This window comes from Danio rerio, chromosome 16 (assembly GCF_049306965.1).
Source record: "Danio rerio strain Tuebingen ecotype United States chromosome 16, GRCz12tu, whole genome shotgun sequence".
NCBI lineage: Eukaryota > Metazoa > Chordata > Actinopteri > Cypriniformes > Danionidae > Danio > Danio rerio.
Window position 1 is genome coordinate 10,745,138 of NC_133191.1, and position 26,994 is coordinate 10,772,131.

The window sequence follows — 26,994 nt, forward strand, 5'->3', positions numbered from 1 at the left end:
ATGATAAAGTGAACAAACAACAGACAAACTAAGGAACAAAATGAACACATTATATTGTGCACGAATAAAAATGGATAAATAATAAATAACAAAAAAAGGAAATAAAAGACGGATGGATGGAAATAAAAAAATATTAGATCAGACAAACTACAGAATGATTGATAGAACCAAAACGAGAAATAATACACAAATATATAGAGTTGATATAAAGAACAAACATTATGCTAAAATATGAACAAACACTAGATAAAGTAATAGCAAAACTTTCTATTGCTATTTTCTTTCTTTTGCTTTCATTAGAATAAAAAAAAATTTGATGAAACAATGAACGCCAAAAAGAACAACAGAACAAACAATGAATGAATTAATAAATGCAAAGATATTTTTAACAACCTACCAAGAATAAACCGAGCTGCCGTCTGCCCTCGAGTGTCATATCTTCACCTGAAACAGAAGATCAGACGCTCAGCTGTCTGTAGTGTTTGTGTGTGTCGTGTGTGTGTGTGTGTGTGTGTGTGTGTGTCATACCGACGCTCCAGGGGAACAGCGTCTCTCTGTCTGTCTGATAGGACTGAAGAACAGACAAACACCAGTCATCATCCACCTCATAGCCTGTGTACACTGACTCTGAAAAAAAAAACAGTCAAAATAAGTAAATTCACTCATATTCTGCTTCATAAAGACATCATACACAGATATACTTGAACAGATTTTTTCACTATTTACTAAGACTGAATTAAAACTGTACAAAATAGATAAATAATGAATGCATGAAAACAGTTACTAGATCATTGATTAGTAAACACACAATTTAAAATGAAATTAAATCCACAATTAAGCACTATTGTTAGTCGAAATATACAGGGGTAAATTTAAGACCATTATGAATTAAATTTTAGACTCGTAAAGGGATAAAGGCTGAGGAATTTTTTTAATCCAGTTCATTCCGCTGTGGCGACACCAGACTAATAAAGGGACTAAGCTGACAAGAAAATGAATGAATGAGTTTTATTGAGATTGATTGTTGGTGACTGTATGGGTTTTGGCCAGATTGAGTAACTATACATGAACAGTTAAGACCTATTTAAAAAAGATTAAGGACCTACAACATAATATTTCAGTAAATTTAAGACTTTTTTTAAAGGCCTAAAATTCGGATTTTGAGATTTAAGACTTTAAGACCCCACAGTAACACTGAAATAGCTGTCAACTAAAAATAACCAGGATTCTTTTTCGAACAATCTTTACCAAGCAAAATGACAAACTATAAAAGCAGAATTCTTTGAAATGAAGTTCAGAGTATTTGAAACAGTTTTTAAAGCAATTTTAAACCAAATGTTGGTTGAATACAAACAGAAAAGTTCAAAAACATAATAAATCATGGTATTACATGCTACAGTTCAGGCATAATCACATAAAAGGCTTCGTACAGAAAAGGAGAAATTAAACAAACATTTCAATTTAGAGAAAAAATACCAAAAGAAAAGAAAATGATCAGAAAATGACCTCCTAATATCTGCAGCACGAGGACTTTAAGAGCATCAAAAGTCGTGGATCTGTTCAGCAAAATATTTGACAGTGTGTCATTACATATCAAACGACTTAACATAATACAAAACAATATAACTAAGCAATGTCCACTGCGCTTAGTAACTAAGCAAACGTCCACTTCTCTTCCTGTTAAACAGAACAGTCGCATCATCGATGACAGAAGCGTACACAGGCTCGGAACCTAAAGATGCAGTGTGAGTGCAGGCCGTCAAGGGGGGGGGGGGTGATTTGATTGCCATTGGTAAACATTGGAAGTTGATAATATAACTTGGTAATGTTAATAATAATATTATCCACTTACAATTTTAGGCAATTATAACTTGTATACAAAAATGCATTTTTTAAAATGAAGGAGCTACAAAAACAGACCTTCTTCAATCTGTGTGCCTGCTGCGAGCCACTGCCTCACCGCTGTAACAGCATCATCTGTCATCACCTTAGGATACCTGACACACACACACACACACACACACACACACACACACACACACACACACGCGCACACACACGCGCACACACACGCGCACACACGCGCACACACACGCGCACACACACGCGCACACACACGCGCACACACACGCGCACACACACACACAGAAACATGAAAGAAAAAAGAATCCAGTGAAGAAGCAGAATAAGATGAAGGTGAGTGAGTGAGTGAGTGAGTGAAGGAGTGAGTGAGTGAGTGCGTAAGGGAGTGAGTGAGTGAGTAAGTGATTAAGTGAGTGAGTGAGTGCGTGAGGGAGTGATCGAGTGAAAGAGTAAGGGAGTAAGTGTGTTAGTGATTGAGTACGAGATTGAGTGAGTGATTGATTGAGTGATTGCGTGAGTGAGGGAGGGAGGGAGTGAGTAAGTGAGTGAGTGCGTGAGGGAGTGAGTGAGTGAGTAAGTGATTAAGTGAGTGAGTGAGTGCGTGAGGGAGTGAGTGAGTGAGAGTGATTGAGGGAGTGAGTGAGTGAAAGAGTGAGGGAGTGAGTGAGTGAGTGTGTGAGTGATTGTGTTTGAGTGATTGAGTGCGAGATTGAGTGAGTGATTGCGTGAGGGAGGCAGGGAGTGAGTAAGTGAGTGAGTGCGTGAGTGATTGCGTGAGTGAGGGAGGGAGGGAGGGAGGAAGAGAATGAGGGAGGCAGGGAGTGAGTGAGTGTGTGAGTGAGTGCATGAGTGATTGAGTCAGCGAGGGAGTGAGTGAGGGAGTGAGTGAATGAGGGAGGGAGTGATTGAGTGAGTGAGGGAGTGAAGGAGGGAGTGAGTGAGTGAGTAAGTGATTGAGTGAGCGAGGGAGTGAGTGAGTGAGTGAGTGAGGGAGTGAGTGAGTGAGTGTCAGGGTTCATACGGTCATGGAAAACCTGGAAAAGTCATGGAATTTTGACATGGCATTGTCCAGGCCTGGAAAAGTTGTGAAAATCCAGAAAAACCCAAAAGGTTTTGGCAAAGTCATGAAAATTACATTTACATTTCGTCATTTTGCAGACGTTTTTGTCCAAAGCAACTTATGCTGCTGTTACACTAGAGCTTTATTTAATAAACTCTGTCATATGGCGCTGCGAAAAGCGGTGGTATTAAACAATATGATTAGACGTTAATAAAAGTGAGCGATTGCTTCATATTTAAAATGTATTTAAATGTTCTTCTATTGGTCTAACCCAGCCACCTGATGTGATTCCGAAAGTAAGAATTCACCAAGCTTGAACTTTTGAATGCAGTGAAATGTGAAACTCGTCAAACGTGCTTGCGTTTCTGGTCTGCCGCATTCGCATACCCATGAAAGGAAGTCTATGGAGTCAAAAGTGCAGTCCGATCGCGGCTTTACAATAGAAGTAGTTTTACCTACTATTACTAGTTTAACAAACTATTAACATTATCTACAATTAGTTTGACAAGTGTCTGTATACTGGTTAGTTGTTTTTACTTCTTTTCTTGGCCAAAAACATGGTCTCACATCAGTGTTTCCTCTAGGATTTTTTCCAGCTGTGGCGGCAGGCCTTTTTTACTCAGATCTACCAACTCCCTGTGGTGTATTTCAATGACAAATGTCGTGAGCGCAGTGTTAAAAGTCGAGATCGCATTTATGTAATAGCCTACGAGCATCTCTGTGCTTGCGCGCTAATTTCCTCTGCTCGTGACCAAAACTTCTTGCACGCCCCCTCAAATATACGCTGCTCAAGCGCAGATCTTCTTGTGCGCTCTCAAAATAAACACTGCTGAAGTGCTATTTAGAGCGTTTTTGTAACAATTATGTCTCAACGTTTATAAGATTTGCTAGGTATATTTGTGAATGTCTCTAATAGACCTACAGATCGGTATTAATGGGTCCTGAAGTAAAGTGAACGGCTATACGTCGTGCTTGCTTGTCAGTCAGCCAGTCAGTCAGTCAGCACGTAACCTTAACGAGTTAAACAAACAGCGCTCAGCACTACTACGGTTACAGAAAAGTTTGCGCTGTTGTAATTCACTTACCTTATAATACGTTTTGGTGTGATTATAACCGGCTATTAAAAAACACGAAAATGTTTTGAATAAGAAGCTGTAATGTAGCCGTGGCGGGATTAATTTTGGCGTGGCGCCCCGCCATGAAAGAATGAATGTAGCGGAAACCATGCACATAATCATTGCTGTGCAAGCATCATCTATTTTACATAGATATGAAAATAAATTCAAACTAAAGAGATTGTTGCGTGTTTTATGATATGCTGTAATAAAATTAAACGTTCATTGTTTTTCTTATTATTTACAACATAAACGTAGACATTACATGAAACATTAGGTCATGAAATTTTTATAGTAAAAATGTGTATGAACCCTGGAGTGTGAGTGACTGGGGTCTGACCTGTACTGGAGCAGCCTGAGAAGCAGGTCGTTCCCTCTGTTAGACATGATGTCTTCTGGACCCCTGCATATTACAAACACAGCACAGAAAACAGTTGACAGTTTCTTCCACAGGTAAGAGTGTGTAGATTCGTGTTTTAGAAAACTCACGTGGTGGTGATGATTTCATCTCTGGTTCTTCTGATCAATAACACTGGTCCCTGGTACCTGAAATCATATCAGGATGGGACAGGATTTAGGTGGAGCTCATACTCTTTAACTTGTTTGTTTTTTTTACAAGTAAATGAGATGATGAAGATGACTAACTTGCAGAGCTGTTCAGCATTGTTGAGGTTCATGTACTGCCTCACTGTGTGTGTGACCAAGGGTCCTGCAATAACAAACACACATTAACCCACATCAAACAAAAAGTGCTCAGGGGTAGCTTAAATAATGTGTCAGTGGTCTTTGGGTAAGGGATTGATCAGAATAAACAGCAAAAATCAGTCCAAGGCACTTGAAAAATGAGCAAAAGTTTTGAAAAGCCTTTATTCACATGGCTAATGCTTAAAAAAACCTATGCATTTGGGTAACAGTCCCCCTGATGAAGGCAGTTGTATGACGAAACACATACAGTTGAAGTCAGAATTATTAGCCCCCTTTTGATTTTTTTTTCTTTTTTAAATATTTCCCAAATTATTTTTAACAGAGCAAGGAAATTTTCACAGTATGTCTGATAATATTTTTGCTTCTGGAGAAAGTCTTATTTGTTTTTTTTTTGGCTAGAATAAAAGCAGTTATACATTTTTTTAAACAAAATTATTAGCCCCTTTAATCTATTTTTTTTTCTTGTTAATCTACAGAACAAACCATCATTATACAATAACTTGCCTAATTACCCTAACCAACCTAGTTCACCTAATTTACCTAGTTAAGCCTTTAAATGTCACTTTAAGCTGTATAGAAGTGTCCTGAAAAATATTAAGTCAAATATTATTTACTGTTATCATGACAAAGATAAAATAAATCAGTTAATATAAATGAGTCTATTATGTTTAGAAATTTTCTGAAAGAATCTTCCCTCCATTAAACAGAAATTAGGGAAAAAAATAAACAGAGGCGTTAATAATTCAGGGGGGGTAATAATTCTGACTTCAACTGTAGGTGTTTTGAGCATTAGCCATGTGAATAAAGGCTTTTTAATATTTTTTCCACATTTATCGAGTGCCTTGGACTGATTTGTGCTGTTTATTCTGGTAAACACATTTAAATGAGTTCCAGAGTGGACGAAAAGCACTTTTATTTGTGCATTTATATTCAGTGTTTTTATGCAATATCTTAAATATATACTCAAAAATAGGTAAATGGAAACAAAAAAGCTTTTTTTTTTAAACCTCTGGACTAACATGAAATATATCATACGCCATCTCACAATAAACACCTAGCCAAAAGTCAAATCTTTTTACATAATTACCTTTCACAGAACTGTCTAACACGAGCTGAAAATATTATGACTTATTTGCAAATGTTAGACAGCAGCAGTCTAGAGATTTTTAAAGTACAGAAAATTAACAAAAACATAGTCAAAACATTCCATGTGACCAAGTGTAATGTGGGAAAAAATAATTAATTTTTATTACTTTTGTGTCTTTATTTTTTTATTAGACAAATGTTTAGACTAACAACAGATTAATCAATCCTTCACTAATGTATGAGATCACATAGTAACCAGACACACTTCCTCTTTTTTACAGTGCTGCATACTTTTTTTAATGAACATGCTGACAAGATGGAAATAGCAGAATAAGTGTGGGGGCTTTTGTTTAATACAAAGTCTAGACATGTCATGATGCTTGTAGAAGTTGTGAAATATATTAAAGATGCACATAATTGTTCAGTTCTGGTATGCAGAGAAAGGTTGCAAAAAGAGGAAGTATGTCAGGGGTACAAGAGCCAAAGGACTGCAGAATGACTGATAAGTGACGTTACACCAAAACTTCACCTGTTAATTTCAGTTGTGTATATATGCTAGAGTCAGGAAATGTATGGGAGTTGCGAACCTCTTGAATGTAATTCTTGTATTGCATTGGGGTAACGCAACATAGAGCTCTGTCCTCGAATTATTCATTTGTATCTAATAAATTGATAATATTTTTGGCATTGAAGAAAACCCTCTCCAGACCTTTTCTTATTGAACATGCATGGAATTGGCTTGATATTCCAACAATAATCATAGGAAGTTCCAAGAACACTTTTGTCCCACTTTTTGTCCCATGGGTATTTTCCTAACTTATTGAAAAACTTAACTTTGAATCACATTAACTAATGCAGTACATTTAAAAATGATAACTTATTGCAATAAAAACATTAAAAATCACACGTATAACACAGTGGAGTTCAATGCTGAATACACTAGTCAAGCAGAATCTGCCTTTGCCTTGATTAGTCCTCTATCCGTCAAGTGACAGTAAGTACATTTAAATAATTTAATCTACATCTGATTAATTTACACCATTTAATTGAAACATTTAGTTTTAGTTAGCTTTTAACAAAAAAACAAACAAACAAAAGGTTACATTAGATTTAAAAAAGACAACCTTTAAACCAGGGGTGCTCAACCCTGTTCCTGGAGATCTACCTTCCAGTAGAGTTAAGCTCCAGCCCTGATCAAACACACCTGAACCAATCAATTAGGACCTGAACAGCACTGGATAATTATAGGCAGGTGTGTTTGATATGGGTTGCAACCATAGATATATACACTAGATCAGGGGTTCTCAACTGGTTTGGCCATAGGACCCACATTTTTATATCTAACATCTTATATATCAACGTAACAGCATGCGTAATGCAAAATTTCATACACATTGAAGACAAAAATGTATTTACTTAAGCTTTAGACAACCTGTGTATTAACCTTATTCTTTAATGCGGAAATGCGCTCCTTTTAGAGATTATTCCAGAACTTCTGATTCAGTTGCCTATGGGAGAAATGACTAGGAATAATAAATGACAGAAAACTGTCAATCTACTCGCTCTACAAACAAGTGTGTTCATGACTATACAGACAGAGCAGAATCATATAATAAGAAAATATCAGTTTGCAACAGCAGCAAAACGAGCTGTTTTAACGTCTAAAAATGAATGCAAGTGAATGAGACCGGAAGTCTTGAGCCAAAAAGAATTAAATGGCTTTAAATAAAATATATGTATTGGTCCTAAAACCTACAAAATACACTAAAACATCTAACCTCAGGGAGCTGTTTTGGATTCCTTAGGATGTCTGCACATTCACTCAGCTCAGGGCAGACTCATCTTGAAGTCATGCATCTTTTAATGGGAAGTTACAAAAAATGCTGTGCACACTGCCTTGAGGCAATGAGGTCATGCGCACTCAAAGCGAACTTCCACCAACATAACATTAACTTGATATTTCTCAAGTACACTCAAGCACTCTTGTGGACAAGAATCCGCTTTCCCAATAAACTTTAGGAACTCACAACTGCTGTGTCCATGTGAAGGGGGCCTGATGTAAACCACCATTGTTTTTCCATTTTTGCCTTAATATTGCTAGTCCAGCAACATTTTAACCAAATCAGGCCAAAATTATCACTATTATTTTAAAGAATTTGATATAGACTGCAAAAGGGACTCCTGACCATCATTGGTACCATTACAAACAGTAAACAGGAGCTCAGGTCATTTAAATATCTGTTCACCCCAAAATCAAAGAATTGAAAAACATTGCTTTGAGGACATCACTGCCTGTAGAGAGTCAAACAGAGAGAGAAAAAAGTTGCGGACTCACTCCAGCTGTCCGGCATGACCTTCAGTGCAAGGGGTAACAGGTCATCGAATGAGGCATCGAGAACCAGAGCTCTGATCTCTGGGTATGACATCACAGCCCAACTGGCTAAAATAGAGCAGAACATTCAGAATTAAAGCATATGCATCATGTTGCGTGTTCTCTGATCTGTGATTGGCTGATCTGCTGTTGTTTACCTGTGAATCCCCCTATCGACCAGGCATAAACTATGATGTCACTCAACTGGAAGCCCAGTTTGTGCACAGCAAACTGAATGACCACGTCCATCGCGTTGGCCTCGTTTTGAGGAAAAGGAACTCCCTGAAAAGGCAGAAGAGAAGATTTTGATCATTTTTGATAAATGATTCTTTAAAGGGCACCAAGGTGACCCCTTTTATCAGATTTAATACAAGTGTTTTGCATCTCTAGAATGTGCATGTAAAGTTTCAGCTCAAAACACCCATCAGATTTTTCATTATACCTTTTACAAGATCCTATGTTATACATTGTTCCACCAGGGGGCTGTTTTGTCGTAAAGCGCCTTTAAGGCTAGTCCCCAGGCCTACCGTTTCTAAGTGCCTATCTGCATGCCTTAATCTCCTCCCTCGGCAGCGTCAATCAACAGACAGACATAAAGGAAGCAGATCTCACGTAGTGTTTGTGAGAAATACTACAGTAAGAACTTTACCAATGAGTATTTGTTGTGCAGCTGCATTGATGTGTCACACACACAGACAGACAGACAGACAGACATACACACAGACAGACAGACCACATGTTTAGCTTTGCACTGTTTTTGCACATATATGTGACTGGATACAGCTTAATCTCCACTGCTGTGTGGATATCTGTTATGTTAATGTAGAAAATAAACCTGATTTAACGTCCACAAACTGGGATTAAAGCGTCTTCCTTTATAATTGTTCTGACACGCGGCTGTGCTGATGAAGTAAAGCTGAAGTGAATAGCTGTACTTCATCACACACGTGCACTGTTTTAAAACATTTTAAACAGGTGAAACTTACTCTTGATCACATTTGATGATGATTGATGATCTCAGCGCACTGAACAGAGCTTTTATTCCCGGTTGCTTTGCGCATGTCTGGTCTTGTTGACATGATTATACAGGTGACTACTGGGACTTTTTAAAGGGTCACGAAACACCAAAACACATTTTTTGAGCTGTTGACAGTCGTATATGTGCCCCACACTGCTAAAAACACTATTAGGACACCTATATTCACTAAAAAGTGTAAATTGGTTGATTTTGCGTTATTTCAAGCAAATTCGTACTTCCTGTTTGAAACTAATTTTTGAAGCTGCGTCACGGTCATGACATAATAGCGTTGTATTCCAGCGTGCAGACTGGGCGTCTGTGCCTGAGTGTGTCTTATTACGTCTTACAGTGTGATGCATTAATGCATGAGTAAGGCTTGGTTCAAACCAATCAGCGCGCTCTATTGTGCAACTTCATTAATATTCATTAGTGTCACCGTGTTTACACCATAGAGACGCCACATTGTGTTGGCAAAACAAGCGTGAAGTGTTGCTTTTATAGTTTGCTGCAGTTATGTTTCGTTTTCATTTTCTCTCTGTGAGAGCTCATCTGGATCACGTGTGGATTAACAGTGTACGCGACGCTCGACAACAATAACTTACGTGTCTAAGGAGGAACATTGTTTACCTGAGAGCTGTTCTCATCTGCAAACGCTGAGATCCGGATTCGCTTGTAGTATTCTCTTCATAAAGACGCGGCTCTAGTTGCTGGTGATTGTCCTGTCTCTACAGATTTGGTAAGTGAGCGACCAGTGCTCTTTGTTTATTCAGTTTGTTCGTATCGAATTAAGTTAACTATTGCACTGAGCGCAAACATGTTAGCACCGCATTTTGTGACCGGAATAACACACGCGGCTTTCTGACGCTACCTGCCGTGTGCATCTAAGTTTCCGGAAAATGCTGAGTTTTTTTTTCTCTCATTCGACGTGCGGTATCAAACATTGCATGAAAAATACACGCTTAGAGCAGATCCTCGAATCAAATATCTCGTTTGTCGCAAGGAGCATGAATGAATTCCCTGAATGAAAGAGCCAAACTGCAGTTAAAGTCCAACATTTAATAATTTGGCAAATAATTCGACTACAGATGTCCATGTAGGTTAAACACCATCACTTTCTCCTGTGTGTATTTTGACTGAAACTCGCGCGTGCCCAAATAGACACTACCACACCCTCCCACTTCAGTTCCTCCGACACTCCCCCCTAAACAGAGCTAGACACGCCCACTTTTCTGACTTTTTCCAAAGTAGAGGTGTGAAAAGCAGCTGTCAATCAATTCGGTGGGCGGGAGGACCGCACTCCTACGTCAAGTTGCGGTCGGTCTGCAAACCGCTCCAATTGGTCCACCGTTTTTATGTTGTTAAATTGAAAAAAAAAAAAGGACTAGGTGTGTTTATATCACCCCAATATGATGGTCTTTACACTATATCTACACATATGTCCGTCCAAACAGCTTGAAAAGAAGATTTTTCACCATAGGTCCCCTTTAAATAATGCTAGATAATGCACTTCAATGGTTATGTGCACTTGTAAACGTTTACAAAAAACAAAAACAGCATAATCCTACTTTCCTTTTGTTTTTTCTGGTTTACTCTATTTTTTGAGAAAGCAGTTCCAGTGACTTAAAGAAAGTTGTCAGTTTCTTCAGAATATTTCAACTTAAGATTAAAAAAATGCCTGTGGAACTTTCAAAAGATGAGTAAACAGACAAAAAAACAAACATAAGGAAAGTAGAATTTCATTTTTTTTGTTGAACTTTCGACTTTAACAAACATAATCACTGACTTCTTTTATACTCCAACTTAGAAACTGCAATATCATGCAGAAACTTAAAAGTGTGAGTTAATCCTGAAGAATCTAAGTAAGGATTTGAGAATTCTTGTAGCAAACTTATGTGTGTGTTGTTTCAGGAAAGCCACCATTCATTTGTGTTGTGTTTTATTTTTATTTGGTTATATTCATTTATTCTTCATTTAATTAGTTTATTTGGTCTTATGGTCATTAGTTATTTATATAACCTCCATTATATAATTTTATTGACTATTAGTTAATGATTTGATTATTCATTCATTCATTCAGTTTCTTTTTGGCTTAGTCCCTTTATTAATCTGGGGTTGCCACAGCGGAATGAACCGCCAACTTATCCAGCATATGTTTTACGCAGCGGATGCCCTTCCAGCTGCAACCCATCAAGCGGAGGCTTGAACCAGCAACCTTCTTACTGTGAGGCGACAGCACTACCTACTGTGCCACTGCGTCACCCTGATTTGATTATTATTATTGATCATTTTGTGTTTTTTTTTGTGTTTTATTATCATTTCATTTCTCCATATTATTATAATCTTATGTTTTCCCTAAAAGGTGCAGTAGGTGATCTGCCAAAATGCTAACCGCTTAGCATATTATCTTTGGATGGGGGGGAAGGACTGTGATTCACAGCCACACCCCCTGATATCGCGAGCGCGCGGACTGCATCACAACAACAGACAGCCAACCCACTAGTTCATGTCATTCGCTAGTTATTTAGTGTTCAGCCAGCACCGCGCAGGAATTACATTTATTACTTAGCCACACTTACATGCTATTTCAGAGCGAATATTCAGAGTAGCATGTTGAACAGTATAGGAAGGCTGTCATTGTTTAAAAATGACCCAATGTGAATATAAAAGCAACTTCAGCTCAATAAAGCAGGTTATAATAGCGGAATAGCGCTATTTACTGGTGCTTTGTTGTTAAACTTAATATAAATCTACATTATAGATGCTGTAAAAGGACCTTATGAAACTGAAAATATTCACATCAATCTTTCACCGGGAGATTTCAGTGGCTGAATAACACGTCTGTGCATAGAAGTCATTCGTAACAGAACACAATCTAACATGAGCTTAGCCTGACTAAAATAGTTTAAAAAAAAGAACATTACCTGTCTAACATTAATACTTCAGCCATGGTGTCATCCTTCCTCCAGCGTGCTAAAGTAACTCCAATATTGATTCAGGTTTTTAAAAGTTTCAATTCAGCATTTGATTTTTCCCAGTCTGTCTCGTGAACGCGCGGCCACTTATGCAGATGGGCACGCGCGAATGGCGCATCTGCGTGAGAATATGCGCAGAAGTCCGAATCAACATTTACTTACAGACAGTCTGAGCTGCTTATCGGAATCATGGGAGATGACGGTCCGACAATATTTAATTGGATGAATATTTTTTTAGTTTTATGCCTTACCCAGAATATAAAAACACATATAAACACATTTAGATCATTTAGTGTATACCTTACTATTGGACTGTGAAGAGACTTTCAACCAGCACAACAAAAAAGACAATCACCTACTGCACCTTTAAGGAACAGTTCACCAAAAATGAAGTTTACCTCCTTTGTCTCAAACTCATTTGATTTCTTTTGTTCTTTGAAACCTGCACAAAATCCTGTTTTGTTTTGTTTTTCTGGCTAAATTCAGAGAGTTTTGGTTGAGAAATTGATTAATATATCACTCTATGATTGTATAGTTTTAGAAAACATTAAATGGGAGTTATGAATTGCATTTATATAATTTAAAAGTTTTGAACCACATTTACTTGTAACTGTATGAAGGGAATCATTTGAGTCAATGAAAAACATCAGAAGACGTGGTCTAGAGATAAAGTCTTGTGAATTTGAGAATTTGGGTAAATAAAGTTCAACCAAAAATGAAAATGAAAAATAGTAATTTCTCACTCTCATGTCGTTCCAAACCCCTCAGACCTTTGTTCATCTTCTGAACACAAATGAAGATATTTTAGATGAATTCCGAGAACGTCCTCATCCTCCATAGACAGCTCCACACGATTGCATAGTGTGTTAAAATGTTTTGACAGTGTTTTTGGTTCCTTTTCTAGAACGTCTCGTAACCGTTTCTTTCAATGGAGAATGAGAGAGCTTTTCGATTTCATTGAAAACATCCTAATTTGTATGCAAAAGAAAATAAGTCTAATAAGTTTTCATTGGTGAACTTGAGTGCTAATATAATATCCACACTATCAACTTTTTTCACCTATTTTTTCAGTGAATTGAACTTACGATTTTGTTTTGCACACTTTAAAGAACCCCTTATCCAAAGAGCACTGATACGGTATTACCCCCGAAGCTCTTTTTGGTTTTTATTTGATTTATTACCTTAATTTGTGTTTCAAAGATGAAAGAAAATCACAGGGATTTGGAACGACACAAGAGTGAAAAAAATCAATAACAAAGTTTTCATTTGTGGGTGAACAAACCCTTTAGAACAAGGTCAGCATGAAGACCAGATGGCATGATGTTCACTTACTGTGCTGCCGCCAAAGCCTGGGTGATTCCAGCCCAACACTGAGTATCCACCTGTAAACAAGAGAGAAAACGGGTTCGCAGGAGTCCAGGGCATGAGGGTTGAAAATCTATTACTAAGACATTAAGTCTCACGCATTGACCTTCGAGTGGTGTGTTCATGCAGCCGACCTCATAAAATCCTGCATTTCCCTCACAGCAGATCACCTGTAATACACTTTTTATGAACGCTGGATTGTGGTAAAACCTTATTTTATTACACAGATTTATCTCCCTGAAGTTCCACGGTGATGAATTCTTGTTGTGACACGTTTATTTTAATGAAGAGATTTACATTCTTACCAGAGTTTTGCCAGCTGTTCCTCCATCTCTCCTCCGGTCCACAAACATGGTGTCGATCTCATTCCCATCACAAGCCACCAGTTTGTTCCGCTGACCTTCATACTGAACACAACAAAGCAAAGGTGGGTTTATGACAGGGGTCAGCAACCCTGTTCCTGGAGAGCTACCTTCCTGCAGAATTCAGTCCCAACCCTGATCCAACACACCTGAACCAATTAATAGTACCTAAAGCAGCATTTGATAATTACAAACAGGTGTGTATGGTCAGGGTTGCAACTGAAATGTGCAGGAAGGTAGCTCTCCAGGAACAGGGTTGGTGACCCCTGGTTTATGACTTATGCAAACTCCACGCAAAAATGTCAACTGATCCAGCCGAGACTTGAACCAGCGACCTTCTTGCTGTGAAGCAGTTGTGCTTCCCACTGCGCCACCATGACGCTACATTACCATTCCAAAGTTTACTTTTATTTAGCAAAAATGTATCAAATCAAGTCAAAGTGGCAGTAAAGAACATTTACAAGGTTACAAAATAGAACAAACCTTATTAAGACTATTTTAAACTTTCTTAAAAATATCACATTTTCCAGAAAATTATTAAGCAGCAAATTCATTTATTTTCCTTTGGCTTAGTTCCTTTTTTTATCAGGAATCGCCACAGCTGAATGAACTGCCAACCATTTTCTATTATTATTACTATTACCTATTAATATTAACATGCAAACTTCACTCAGAAATGCCTCCTGGACCTTCTTGCCATGAGACATTTCCAGCTCTACAATGCGGCTGTTTTTGATAGGACTGCATTTTGTTTGTTTGTGTTCACTGAACTCACATATTGGTTTCAACTTCACATGAGCTTTACACAAAGGATTAAACAAAACCCAGTTCTATCCAGCTGATATTGCTAACGCATCAGAAATGAAAAGAAGAGAAGACAACTGTATAGTGTGCTCGCCGGAAGACACACTAACAAATTTTTACAGTCAATGATATTTCCTCAAACAAAAATGCATGGATAAGCTACAGGAGACCTACAGGAAACCCCTGGAGCCATATGATGTGCTTTTTATTATGGATGTGCTTTATTGGACCTCTGAAAAAATGTAAAATAAATTGAAGGTAACACTTTATTTTGATGGTCCATTTGAGTATTAGTAGACTGCCTGCTTAATATCTGATGATACTGCTGCTAAACAGACATTCAACTGACTATAAGAAACTTAGCGAGTACATGTCAACTTACACTAACCCTAACCCCATGCTAACAGTCTACTCATAATTTAATGAGAATTTGTTGAATGTAAGCTACATTGCACCTACATGCCAACTAACGGACCATCAAAATAAAGTGTGACCAAATTTTAAAGGCGACCGTTGCCATGGAGTGATTATGCTAAATAAATTTGTCAAACCTGAAAGTCATATATATCTAGGATGTCTAAATCAAGGGATTCTTTTGTCTTTTTATTTTCCTTTTTTTGGTGAACAAACATATGTATACTTTGGCCTTAAAGGTCAGGAGACTGAATATACAGTAGAGTATAAAAATCCACATGTCTAAGGAGAAAGCCTGTGAACTACAGTATATAAAGAATGTGTGTGTGTGTGTGTGTGTGTGCTCGTGTACTTGCTTGGATATATCAGTTAGTCAACGTGAACCAGAAGTTGCTGTGATTTTCATTTCAGTATATTGATGTACTTCCCAGTGTTTCGTTGCGGCTGGAAGAGCATCCACTGTGTAAAACATATGCTGGATATGTTGGCGGTTCATTCCGCTGTGGTGACCCGATTAATAAAGGGACTAAGCCGAAAAGAAAATGAATGAAAGAATAAATGTTGATGTACTGGGCAGCGCGGTTGTGCAGTGGATAGTGCTGTCCCCTCCCGCAAGAAGGTCACTGGTTCGAGCCTCAGCTGGGTCAGTTGGCATTTCTGTGTGAAGTTTGCATGTTCTCCCCGTGTTCACGTGGGTTTCTTCCGGGTGCTCCGCTTTACCCCACAAGTCCAAAGACGTGCGCTATAGGTGAATTAAATAAGCTATATTGTGTGTGAATGAGAGTGTATGGGTGTTTCTCAGTGATGGGTGTAAAACTCCGCTGTGTAAAACGTGCTGGATAAGTTGGCGGTTCATTCTGCTGTGGCGACCCCAGATAAATAAAGGGACTAAGCCCTAAATGAATGAGTGAATGTTAATGTACTTCCAACTGAAAAAGAATATTGCCCAGTGGATGAGGCTTTTGTTTTTGTGCATCATTCCCTCATAGCTAACTAACGGTAATAGGTGCGTGGTTAGAAATATTGTAGCTGAAGCTGTCAAACTGACGTCAACAGAGAAGGCTTGCACTCCAAATGCGAAAGCCAAAACAAACTTTAATGAATTTATTAGCACAGATTACTTGTTCATCTAAAGAATATTCCTGTGCGCTAGCAAAATAAGCATTTTATTTTGATTTCACACAAACTTGTAACCTGTATGCACGTTCATGGGGACTTGTAAGCATGTTTATAAATCATACAGAATGAGGTATTTTAAAAATGTACAAATGAAGATAGTTAGAGAGGTAGGGTTGGGGTAGAGAATAGAATATACTGTTTGTACACTAAAAACATATTTTTTAATGATTTATTTAACATTTTTACATTTATAAACATATCAAACAACCCTTATAGAAATAATTAAAAAAAAATTATAAATACAAAAAATAAATAAATGAAAATAATAATAAAATAAAACCCAAGTACACAGAGCTAAACGCGAGGCAGATGTCTACATTTACGCAACAATATCAATGTAATTCGAGTAATGAAAGACAACCTGATCTATTATAATTGTCAAGATCTAGCAAGGGGGATCAGTCTAGATCCAGCTGGAGGGTTTAACATAAGAATAAAAGGGCTTCCAAATTTTAACAAACGTTCTATAATGTCTTTGAAAGGAGTATCTAATCTTCTCTAGAGGGTGGTTAAGGGATCTTCCAGTTTCAAAAAAATTACATGGCTAGCATGCAAAGTAAGAACGGACACAAAGTTTAAAAATTAAGTGTGTAATCATCAGGCATCACACAAAACAGGCCAATAATCCACTTGTTAAGTGGTGACATGTTTGTGACGTATGTATACTGTTTCCGGGTCCAAGCCGCCATTCATTTGAGTGGAGAAATCATTCGTTTATGATCACGTTTTATTCCCATCACACATTAAAGTTAATTTTATATAAAGTCATAGCGTACACAACAATCTCTGGGCTTGCTGCATAACAAATACCAAAAATTTAGCAATTTATAAAAAAATTTATCACTTTCTGGGCATCGGATATTAGGCATGGACATATATACTGCGATCGTGATTTTTGAAAGCATTAAATCGCTTTGTAAACGTTTATTATTACCATTTCATGAGTCTCCCCATTCAGTTGAATAGAGCGATTGGACCCGGAAGCCGCTTCGCGTGACGTCACACTTAACAAGCGGATAGGTGATAGTGCTATTTCTATAGAAGTGATAGCTGAAAGAGAGAAAAATACTGAACCCCAGAATGAGGAGAGAGCATGTCCAGAACATATGGGTTAAAGTTCCTAAACCCGAATGACACCTATCACACTCCAGATCAATAGCTGGGTTGATCCAGTGTAAAACATCATTATGTCTATGAGAGTATGTCTACTGGGATAAAAGAACATGCATGTGTGTGTGTGTGTGTGTGTTACCTCTTCTACGAGTCTGGCCTGGCCCTGCTGTAACATTGGTCTCATGGCCTTCTGTAGCAAACCCACTGAGCCCGGGTACAGCATCCTCCGGCCGAATGAGTGAGCAATAACATAACTAAACCAAACAAAACACACAACATGACTAATTGTAAGAGAGGAAATCATGACATCTATTCAAATTCTTTGTTTTTATATGTGCACCTCAGGATATGGCAGGGTAGTGTGCGAACTGAACTCAGTACAGTGTCTGCTGCTCCTCTGTGTTTGGGTTCAGGCCTCAGCAAAGACACGCCACCTTTAGATGATTTCCTGAGAGGAAGTGCACAAACATCAGAAATCAACAGGCATCACTACACAACCTATTTTATCCCTTTTCAAGATTTAAGGTGAGTCATTTGTGTCTCTAGAATGTGTTTGTAAAGTTTCAGCTCAAAACCCCCATCAGATAATTTATTATAGCTTTCAGAAGTTAGTAATTTTCAGCTCTGAGCACCTTGTAGCTGTTTTTGTTGCCTGTGCTTTTAATGCTAGTTCTCCCCACCCACCATTTTCACGTGCCTGTCAAAGTGTGCCTCCATCTCCTGCTGCATAAACAGCACAGTGACAGACATAAAGGAAGCAGATCTCACGTAACGTCTGTGAGAAATACCACAGTAAGAACTTTCCCAATGATTATTTGATGTATTTGTTGTGGAGTTAATTCAAGCCTTCCTGCAATGATGAGTCACACACAATGTTGTTACAAAGTTCATGCGCACACAATCCCATTTGCTTTGTGCACATCTTGTATTGTTGATACGATTACATATGTTATAAAGGAGACATGTTAATACGCTGCTGACAATCAATTCGGTGGGTGGGGAAACCGCACTTCTATGTTACATTGTGGTGGGCCTCAAAATGAGAGAGATTTGGATCCTATTTTAACATCTGGGAAATTTGAAAAAGACACTTATTGGGGTCTTTTTTGACGGTCCATGCGCAAAGTTAAACAGAGCATCTACAGCGCGAGAATGAGAGAAATTATTAACTTTCACTTTCGCTCTCGTGGATAGGGAAACCTTGTATGCACAGACATCCATTAGCCTATAAATAATTAATTTCATTTGTTAAGCGCAAATATTTGTTTCAAAACTATTTCTAAATTCAGTTCTAATTTCCAGCAAACGAATAAATGAACAATAATAACGAAGTGTGCTCAAAAACACACTTATATCCTAATACACATGCTGTGCCCCATTTGGTCTAAAACCTGACAGGTATCAAATCTAAGCTTTTTTTTATAAAACAAACATAAATATGGACATAATAAATAATACTGCTGATAATAATAGCAATTTACAAAAGCAAATTGTTATAAATGAACTGAAAACCCTCCCGAGATGAAGAAGGCATGAAGGCAGTGGTTTCTATATTTATGCAGGCTAGAAAATAATATGTTTTGTAATATTTTAATCCTTTATATTTATATCCAATATATCCTGTATATGTCCTTAATATTTTTATTATTTTTCATACATAAAGATATTTGCGTATTGCTCTACATCTTGTGTGTATTAAGCAGTGTGTAAGCGAGGCGCACAACTAACGTGCTCTGCACTGGACAATAGACTGACTTTGTTCTTGTCTATTGAAAAATCAATTAAATTTTCTCAAAATAGCTACGTGCCAGCAATATACCTAAGCACGCCTCCCTTTTTAGACTAGAACGCCTATGGGCGCACATATGAGCGGAAATGCATTTGCTATTTAAACAGTGTGGCGGAAAACGTCAAAGCGACTCTTGCGCCAAGCTGAAACTAGCAAACAACAATTTTGTCGTGCCTTGCGCCACATTGCGCGTGGTGTATGATAGGGCCCATTGTCTTTATATCACCCCAATATGACTATGAACACACTATACCTACACACAGTTCTGTCCAAACAGCTTACAACAGATGATTTTCATCATAGGTGCCCTTCAAGTCTTTTTAATTTACATTTTATCAAATAGTTTAAATGTATTTTTATTAGCATTTTTAAATCAATCTATGAATCTTCTATTATTTATTTTACTTAAGTTATTCTAGTACATCAAGTTTAATTAAAACGTTTATGTAACAAATGTGTAACAAATAACTTATGTAACAAGTGTTTTTGAGTTATGTTAAAATTTTTAGTTTTAACTATGATGCCTGCGAAAATGGTAGCACATTAAAACGCAACCTGCACTAAGCCAAACCACAACAACAACTATTTTATTTTCCTGTATTTTAATGCTCTAACTACAAAATGCACTTAATGCCTTAAAAACAGAAAGGCTGAGAGCAAGAGCTTTACTTACGGACTACTAACGTCTTTCCAGCTGAAATCAGCAGGCCAGTGTTTGAAGTCGAAGTCAAAGCATGCCAGTTTTTTCTGCAGGGGACACAATCAACTGTTTAATGGCCTCATTAAAAGCAAAGCTCCATGGGAATGTTCCTGTGGCTCTGCTACTGTGTCACCTTGTTGTTTGTTGTGTGGTTGTTCCTGGTCTCATCCAGTATGCTGATAAACTGAAGGTACTCAGGGTTTCTCCAGCGTCCCCAACCTGACAACAGCAACGGCAGAAAAACACAAACAAAGATGAGACACATGTACACCTGTTACTTTACACGAGGTTTCTGCAGCTTGCACCAAGTCAAATATAAGAGTTTTTAAGGGACAGTTCAATGTGGATTCTGTAATCATTTATTCTAGAGAATCTATTAGTTTCTTTCTTCTGTTAAACACAAAAGAAGATATTTTGAAAAATGCTTGCTGCTGGGACCCAATAGTTATGTTTCCATCCGAAAAGGCTAATTAAATTTATGCGCAACACTGGAATATGGCATAAAAGATGTGCGAATAAAGCATTGCTTCCATCCAACAAGTCAAAGAGAACAAAATTTTCACTTACTAATTAACTGGTGCCAAATATCAACAGTAAAAACAAAATTTGCTGTCGTAGGAGAAGCTGTGTGAATCTTTTCTTTGTTTAATAAATGACTTACACTTTAGAAGACAGTATGCAGACACACAATGGATGTGTGCTGGTGCTTGAAGGCGTGAGACGTGGAGCAAAGAGTCTCTTAATAATATAATAACACTAATACTGTAAATGGTTAAGGCGTTTCAGAATGACCAAAACAACATTTCAGATGTTTTACAGTGTGCTCAGCCTGCTGGTTTGTCCATTCACACACATTTTTATCATCACATGATCTCTTATAACAAAAATCACATGACTTTTTTAATGCGCATACTGGAGTATGTGCGGTGAAAGTGTGTCCATTGGAAACCAATTTTCAAATTGTATGCGCATCTTGGTGTTTCCATCAACCGATTTTTTATGCGCATTTTGAAAATAGTTGGATGAACACGTAGCTATTGACTTCCTTAGTAATTTATAAAGTTAATGGGTCTGGCAAAATAGCATTCTTCAAAATATCTTCTTTTGTGTACAACAAAAGAAAGAAACTCATAAAGGTTTAAAACCACATGAGGGAGAGAAATTTATTAGGTCATATTAATTGAGGCTTAACTATTTCTTTAGGACCAATGTGCATAAAATCCTATATCGCAATGTTAGTGCCAGCTGCAGTCTAAATATACTTTAGTTGTATTACAACTCTACAAAATCATCCCCCACCATTTTTCATTTTCATCAAAACTGAGACCTTTTTTAAAAATTAAATTATTCAGTGAAGTTATAACTTAAAAACGGCTAAACTTTTGATTTTTAAATGTTTTTTACTTTTTTTAGACTTAATAATCCTGTTTAAAACCTATTGAACATCATGAAGTGATTAAACATATCATAAATATTGCATTATTAAAATAATATTGATATGTCAGCATCTTAGTCTATTTCCATGGCAAAACAATGACGAAAATATAAGTATAATGAACACAACTGAAAACCAGCAAACAAACACATGCTGTACTACATCACAATTTTTACATTAACATATGATCGAATTTCTACATCTTTTCTGACGAGAGCTTTACTGAAAACTCTTCAAGTGAGTTCACTTTATAAAAGAGTTTTCTGCAAAGGTTAAACGTAGGACAGTACAAAAAATTTTTTTACAGAGAAAAGGTAATCTTGCAAAACAAGCTTTGAGAAGAGTCTTTGCTTTTAAGTAAAAAAAGCAGGCATCGTTTTTAAATGCCACTTGATTAAATCTAGTTTTTAAAGGTATTACAAATCTGTTTAAAATGTCATTATGAATTTCATGTGATTTATTTTACATTTGATTATCCCACTCTTTTTGCCATTTAATTCATATACAACAACTGATAATAGTTTTGATTTCTGAGGGAGGTAGAGCTAAAATAGACAAACATTGGTAATAAAAAAAGTAAATATAGCATCACCTCTCAGACAGGCCACTCCGAGCAGACAGACCAGCGCTGTTCCAACATACTGACTCAGAGGAACTAGCTTACTGCTGCAGATGTACCCTATAACACACACAAAATCACACTGCAACTGTGAATCAATGCAGACATACAGTATAGATAACAAAAATGAGGTTAGGCGGTTTCAGCCATCTAACAGCATTTTGCAAAGTCAAAATGATTCAGATCTGACCAATTAAATTAAAGTAAGCATTATAGTAGGCAGAGTTTATGGTTTACACGAGCAGAGAACAAAAATTTTAAAGCAAATTTTCAGTTTAACATGATTAATATCAGTTTAATATTACAACTGATTGAAATTTTCAGAGCAATGTGCTTGAGTTTTTTTTTTTTTTTTTATAAAATTGGACAATTATGAACTGAAAATGTGGTGAAACTCTCATGTTTGTTTTAACGGAAAGATTGTTTTCAACATATTTCTAACATAATAGTTTTAATAACTAATATCTAATAACTGATTTCTTTTATCTTTGCCATGATGGTAGTATATAATATTTTACCAGATATTTTTAAAGATACTGGTATTCAGCTTAAAGTGCAATTTAAAGACTTAACTAGGTTTATTAGGCAAGTTAGAGTAATTAGGCAAGTCATTGTGTAACAGTGGTTTGTAAAAAAAAAAGTTGCTTAAGGGGGTAACTAATATTCTATTATAAAGTCTATTTACTCACCACACCTGGAATAATTTGATGAAAAAACAAAACAATAAAACCAGTCATTAGTTTAATATATATATATATATATATATATATATATATATATATATATATATATATATATATATATATATATATATATATATATATATATATATATATATATATATATATATATATATATATATATATATATATATATATATATATATATATATATATACATACATACATACATACATACAGTTGAAGTCAGAATTATTAGCCCCCCTAAATTATTAGACCACTTGTTTATTTTTTTCCCCAATTTCTTTTTAACGGAGAGAAGATTTTTTTTCAGCACATTTCTAAACATAATAGTTTTAATAACTCATTTCTAATAACTGATTTATTTTATCTTTACCATGATGACTGTAAATAATATTTGACTAATTATTTTTCAAGACACTTCTATACAGCTTAAGTGACATTTAAAGGCTTAACTAGGTTAATTAAGTTAACTAGGTAGGTTAGGGTAATTGGGCAAGTTATTATATAACAGTGGTTTGTTCTGTAGATTATTGAGAAAAAATATAGCTTAAAGGGGCTAATAATTTTGTCCCCAAAATGGTTCATTAAAAAATTCAAAACTGCTATTATTCTAGCCGAAATAAAACAAATAAGACTTTGTAGAGAAGATTATTAGACATACTGTGAAAATGTCTGTGCTCTGTTAAACATAATTTGAAAAATATTTAAAAAAGAAAAAAAAAAATTGAAGGGGGCTAATAATTCTGACTTCAACTGTATGTATGTATGTATGTATGTATGTATGTATGTATGTATGTATGTATATATATATATATATATATATATATATATATATATACACATATATATATATATATATAGAGAAAGAGAGAGAGAGAGAGAGAGAGAGAGAGAGAGAGAGAGAGAGAGAGAGAGAGAGAGAGAGAGAGGGAGAGAGAGAGAGAACACCCAAAAATGAAAAATCATTTAATCCCATAAATCCATATTTGGAACCAGAAATACTATGAAAGTCAATGGCTGTTTTCCCCCCCATCATTCTTCACTATAATTTCCTTTGTATTAAACAGAAGAAAAGAAACTGGAACGTGAAGGATGAGTAAAAATGCACAGAATTAATCATTTTAGGGTTACCTATCACTTTAAAAACTGAATTTTTAAAGCATCATAAAGCAATATATCAGATATCATTCTGACATACTGACTTATTCTCAAAACCCCAAAAAAAGCTAAATTAACAGAAATGGATTTTTAAGATTTTCAGATTAATAGATACTTCAAGAGAAGACCATTTAATTAAAACAAAGTTATGTACTGTGAATTATACACACATTCTATATTTTTCAGTTTAATGCTTATTTGCTATATAAAAGTATTGATTGTTTGCTGAAATTAATAGACAAACCTGACCACAGACTTTTGGATGACAGTACATATCGGCAAAGCACGCAAAAACATGAACCACTAGCTTTCCTGCATAAAATTCTTTTTTTTTAAATTTTTTTATTAGAAATGATGACTAGAAAATAGCAATAGCACTTGTCATTTAATAACATGATTATTACTAGATAACCACATCTTCATATGGCATCACAATCTCTTTTGTAGGTGATAACTCAACATAATAATTGAAGTAAACACTATCTAACCAAAATATACTCTATTAAAACCAGAGTATCAAAGATACTGAACTACTGTACAAACACAATCGAACAAGTCCATAATTCTATACTCAATAAATAAAATTTAACAACATTACATTAACCTTATTCGACACCATACTAAAACATCTCTGATGCTTAACAAAAAAAGATCCTACCTTGCTCATGATCTAAAAACCAGGGGTTGAGTCGACAAAAAGCACATCGAGATTTGTAAACTGCAGCAGTTCATTCACAAGCTGAGCATCACTGTTCCTTATAGACCACACTGAAAGCTCTTATGAATGAAGCAGGCTAAAAATACATGCGGCGCTGCTGAGAGCATTAGCCTGTGACTCATTTGATATGATTATACCTGCTGAACATAACATTAAGACTGCTGCCAATCAACACTTGCTCAAGATATGCATGCAGAAATGCACAGTGAGGTGGATATTATTTACATATTTACAAAAAAACAAAAACCGGTCCAAAGGCTTTGGACAAAGACAAAAATATACATGTGAGTATATTGGATGTCTTTAACATTACCTTTCCTGTAGAGATAGCAGAGGAGCAGTGGAGAAGTGTAGTATGACAGAGACCACAGCACTGACGCCTGAAGAAAGACACACAACACTTATTAACCCTTTCTTTGTTAAAGAAACACTCCACTTTTTTTTCTTCTAGAAAATTGTCTTATTTCAGAACTCCCCAATAGATGTAAACAGTTTTACTATTTTTTAATCAATTCAGCTGAACTCCGGGTCTGGCAACTTTAAACTGGAGTAGACCATTACCATCTTGCTAAAACAATAATAATAATAATGAGAAGAAGAATAAGAAGAAGAAAAAGAAGAAGAAAAATTATATAATTATAATTATGATCATAATAATAATAATGATCATAATAATGATCATAACAATAATAATAATAATAATAATGATAATAACAATGATGATGATAATAGCAATAAAAATAATAATATTAATAATAATGATCATAATAATAATAATGATGATGATAATAATAATAATAATGATAATAATGTTAATAATAATAATAATAATAATAATCATCATTATAATCATCATCATAATAATTATGAAAATAATAATAATAATAATAATAATAATAACAATAATAATGATAATAATAATAATAATAATAGTAATAATGATGATAATAATAATAATAATAATGATAATAATAATAATAATGATAATAATAATAATAATAATAATAATAATAATCATCATCATAATCATCATCATAAATATAATGAAGAAAAAATAATAATATTAATAATAATGATAATAATAATAATAATAATAATCATCATCATCATAATCATCATCATCATCATAATAATAATAAAAAAAAATAATAATAATAATAATCATCATCATCATCATCATAAATATAAAGAAAATAATAATAATAATAATGATGATGATGATGATGATGATGATGATGATAATAATAATAATAATAATAATAATTATTATTATTATTTTGCTGTTTAAGGCTTTACTCTTCAGTAGTCACATTGTGTACTAAGACTGACAGAAAGTGAAAAGTTTTTAGATTAATATGGCCAAAGATGACATGGCTAGGAACTAGGAGGTTAATGGTCTAATACGATTTTAATGATTTATGCTAAGCTTAGCTAAAAGTGCTCTGCCAGCGTCAAAAATGGTAAAACCCAACTGTTTAACACTAGGGGAGTTGTAAAATTGGCCTATTTAAAAAAAAAAAAAAAGTGTTTTGCTAGTTTGTTGCACTTTTAACGAGGATCATTTGAAACGGTATTTTTACACTTGAAATAATTAACCCAGAGTCATAGTTCACCCAAAGTTAAATATTATTCTATGATTTAGTTTCCCAATTCTTTAATCATTCCACACCAGTTGTTTGGAACACAAAATATCTTATTTTTGTGTTTAACAGAATAAAATCTTGTTTCATTCTGCTCATAACTGACCTGGGGTAAACAACTAATACAGGCTAGTATATTAACCTATACTGATTTTTCACACTGTAGATTTCTAAAACCCAAGTTAACATCCTTATTTGCATATAGATTTGTTTCAACCTGATACACTCATTTATGGAAACTCTTTTTTTTTAAGATAGTAGAACTTCATTCATTCTTTCTTTTTCGTTTGGCTTAGTCCCTTTTTTAACAGGGGTGACCACAGCGGAATGAACCGCCAACTATTCTGGTATTTGTTTTACATAGCAGATGCTCTTCATGCAACCCATTGCTGGGAAACACCCATACACTCTTGCATTCACACACGCACTCATTAACACTAATTTAGTTACACCCAGAGGAAACACAAAGGAACATGTAAACTTTACACAGAAATGTCAACTGGCCCTGCTGGCTCTCGAACCAGTGATCTGCTTGCTGTGAGTTGACAGTGCTAACCACTGAGCCACTGTGCCAGATTACTTCACGGGTAGATTTTGTATTATTTTGCACCACAACAACGCGTTTGTGATGAGTTGTGGGATATAAAAAGAGTCTCTCATTAACACTCAGATGAGTAGGCATGGGACGATACCACGGTTTGGAAAAAGTCAACCGCCAAAATTTTCTGTTATACCGTTCCTATGGTATATGTAAGATTTGTTTATGTTTCTTTTTAGTTTGTTAGGACAACAGTATCTCTAGCA

General features: G+C 35.6%; 1 protein-coding gene across 2 annotated transcripts in view; it reads right to left on the minus strand.

Annotated features, from left to right (window-relative positions):
- The window catches only part of abhd16a (abhydrolase domain containing 16A, phospholipase), a 36,880-nt gene that overhangs the window by 3,341 nt on the left and 6,545 nt on the right, over window positions 1–26,994 (minus strand). Inside the window, 17 exon segments of one of the 2 annotated variants that reach the window (NM_001111178.1) lie at window positions 398–444; window positions 529–627; window positions 1,921–1,997; window positions 4,379–4,441; window positions 4,528–4,584; window positions 4,684–4,747; window positions 8,165–8,269; window positions 8,359–8,482; window positions 13,523–13,572; window positions 13,662–13,725; window positions 13,861–13,962; window positions 17,567–17,681; window positions 17,768–17,875; window positions 19,890–19,963; window positions 20,050–20,135; window positions 21,944–22,030; window positions 24,864–24,930. In NM_001111178.1, coding sequence (NP_001104648.1) covers window positions 398–444; window positions 529–627; window positions 1,921–1,997; window positions 4,379–4,441; window positions 4,528–4,584; window positions 4,684–4,747; window positions 8,165–8,269; window positions 8,359–8,482; window positions 13,523–13,572; window positions 13,662–13,725; window positions 13,861–13,962; window positions 17,567–17,681; window positions 17,768–17,875; window positions 19,890–19,963; window positions 20,050–20,135; window positions 21,944–22,030; window positions 24,864–24,930 — 1,389 coding nt within the window. 2 annotated transcript variants of the gene reach the window in all.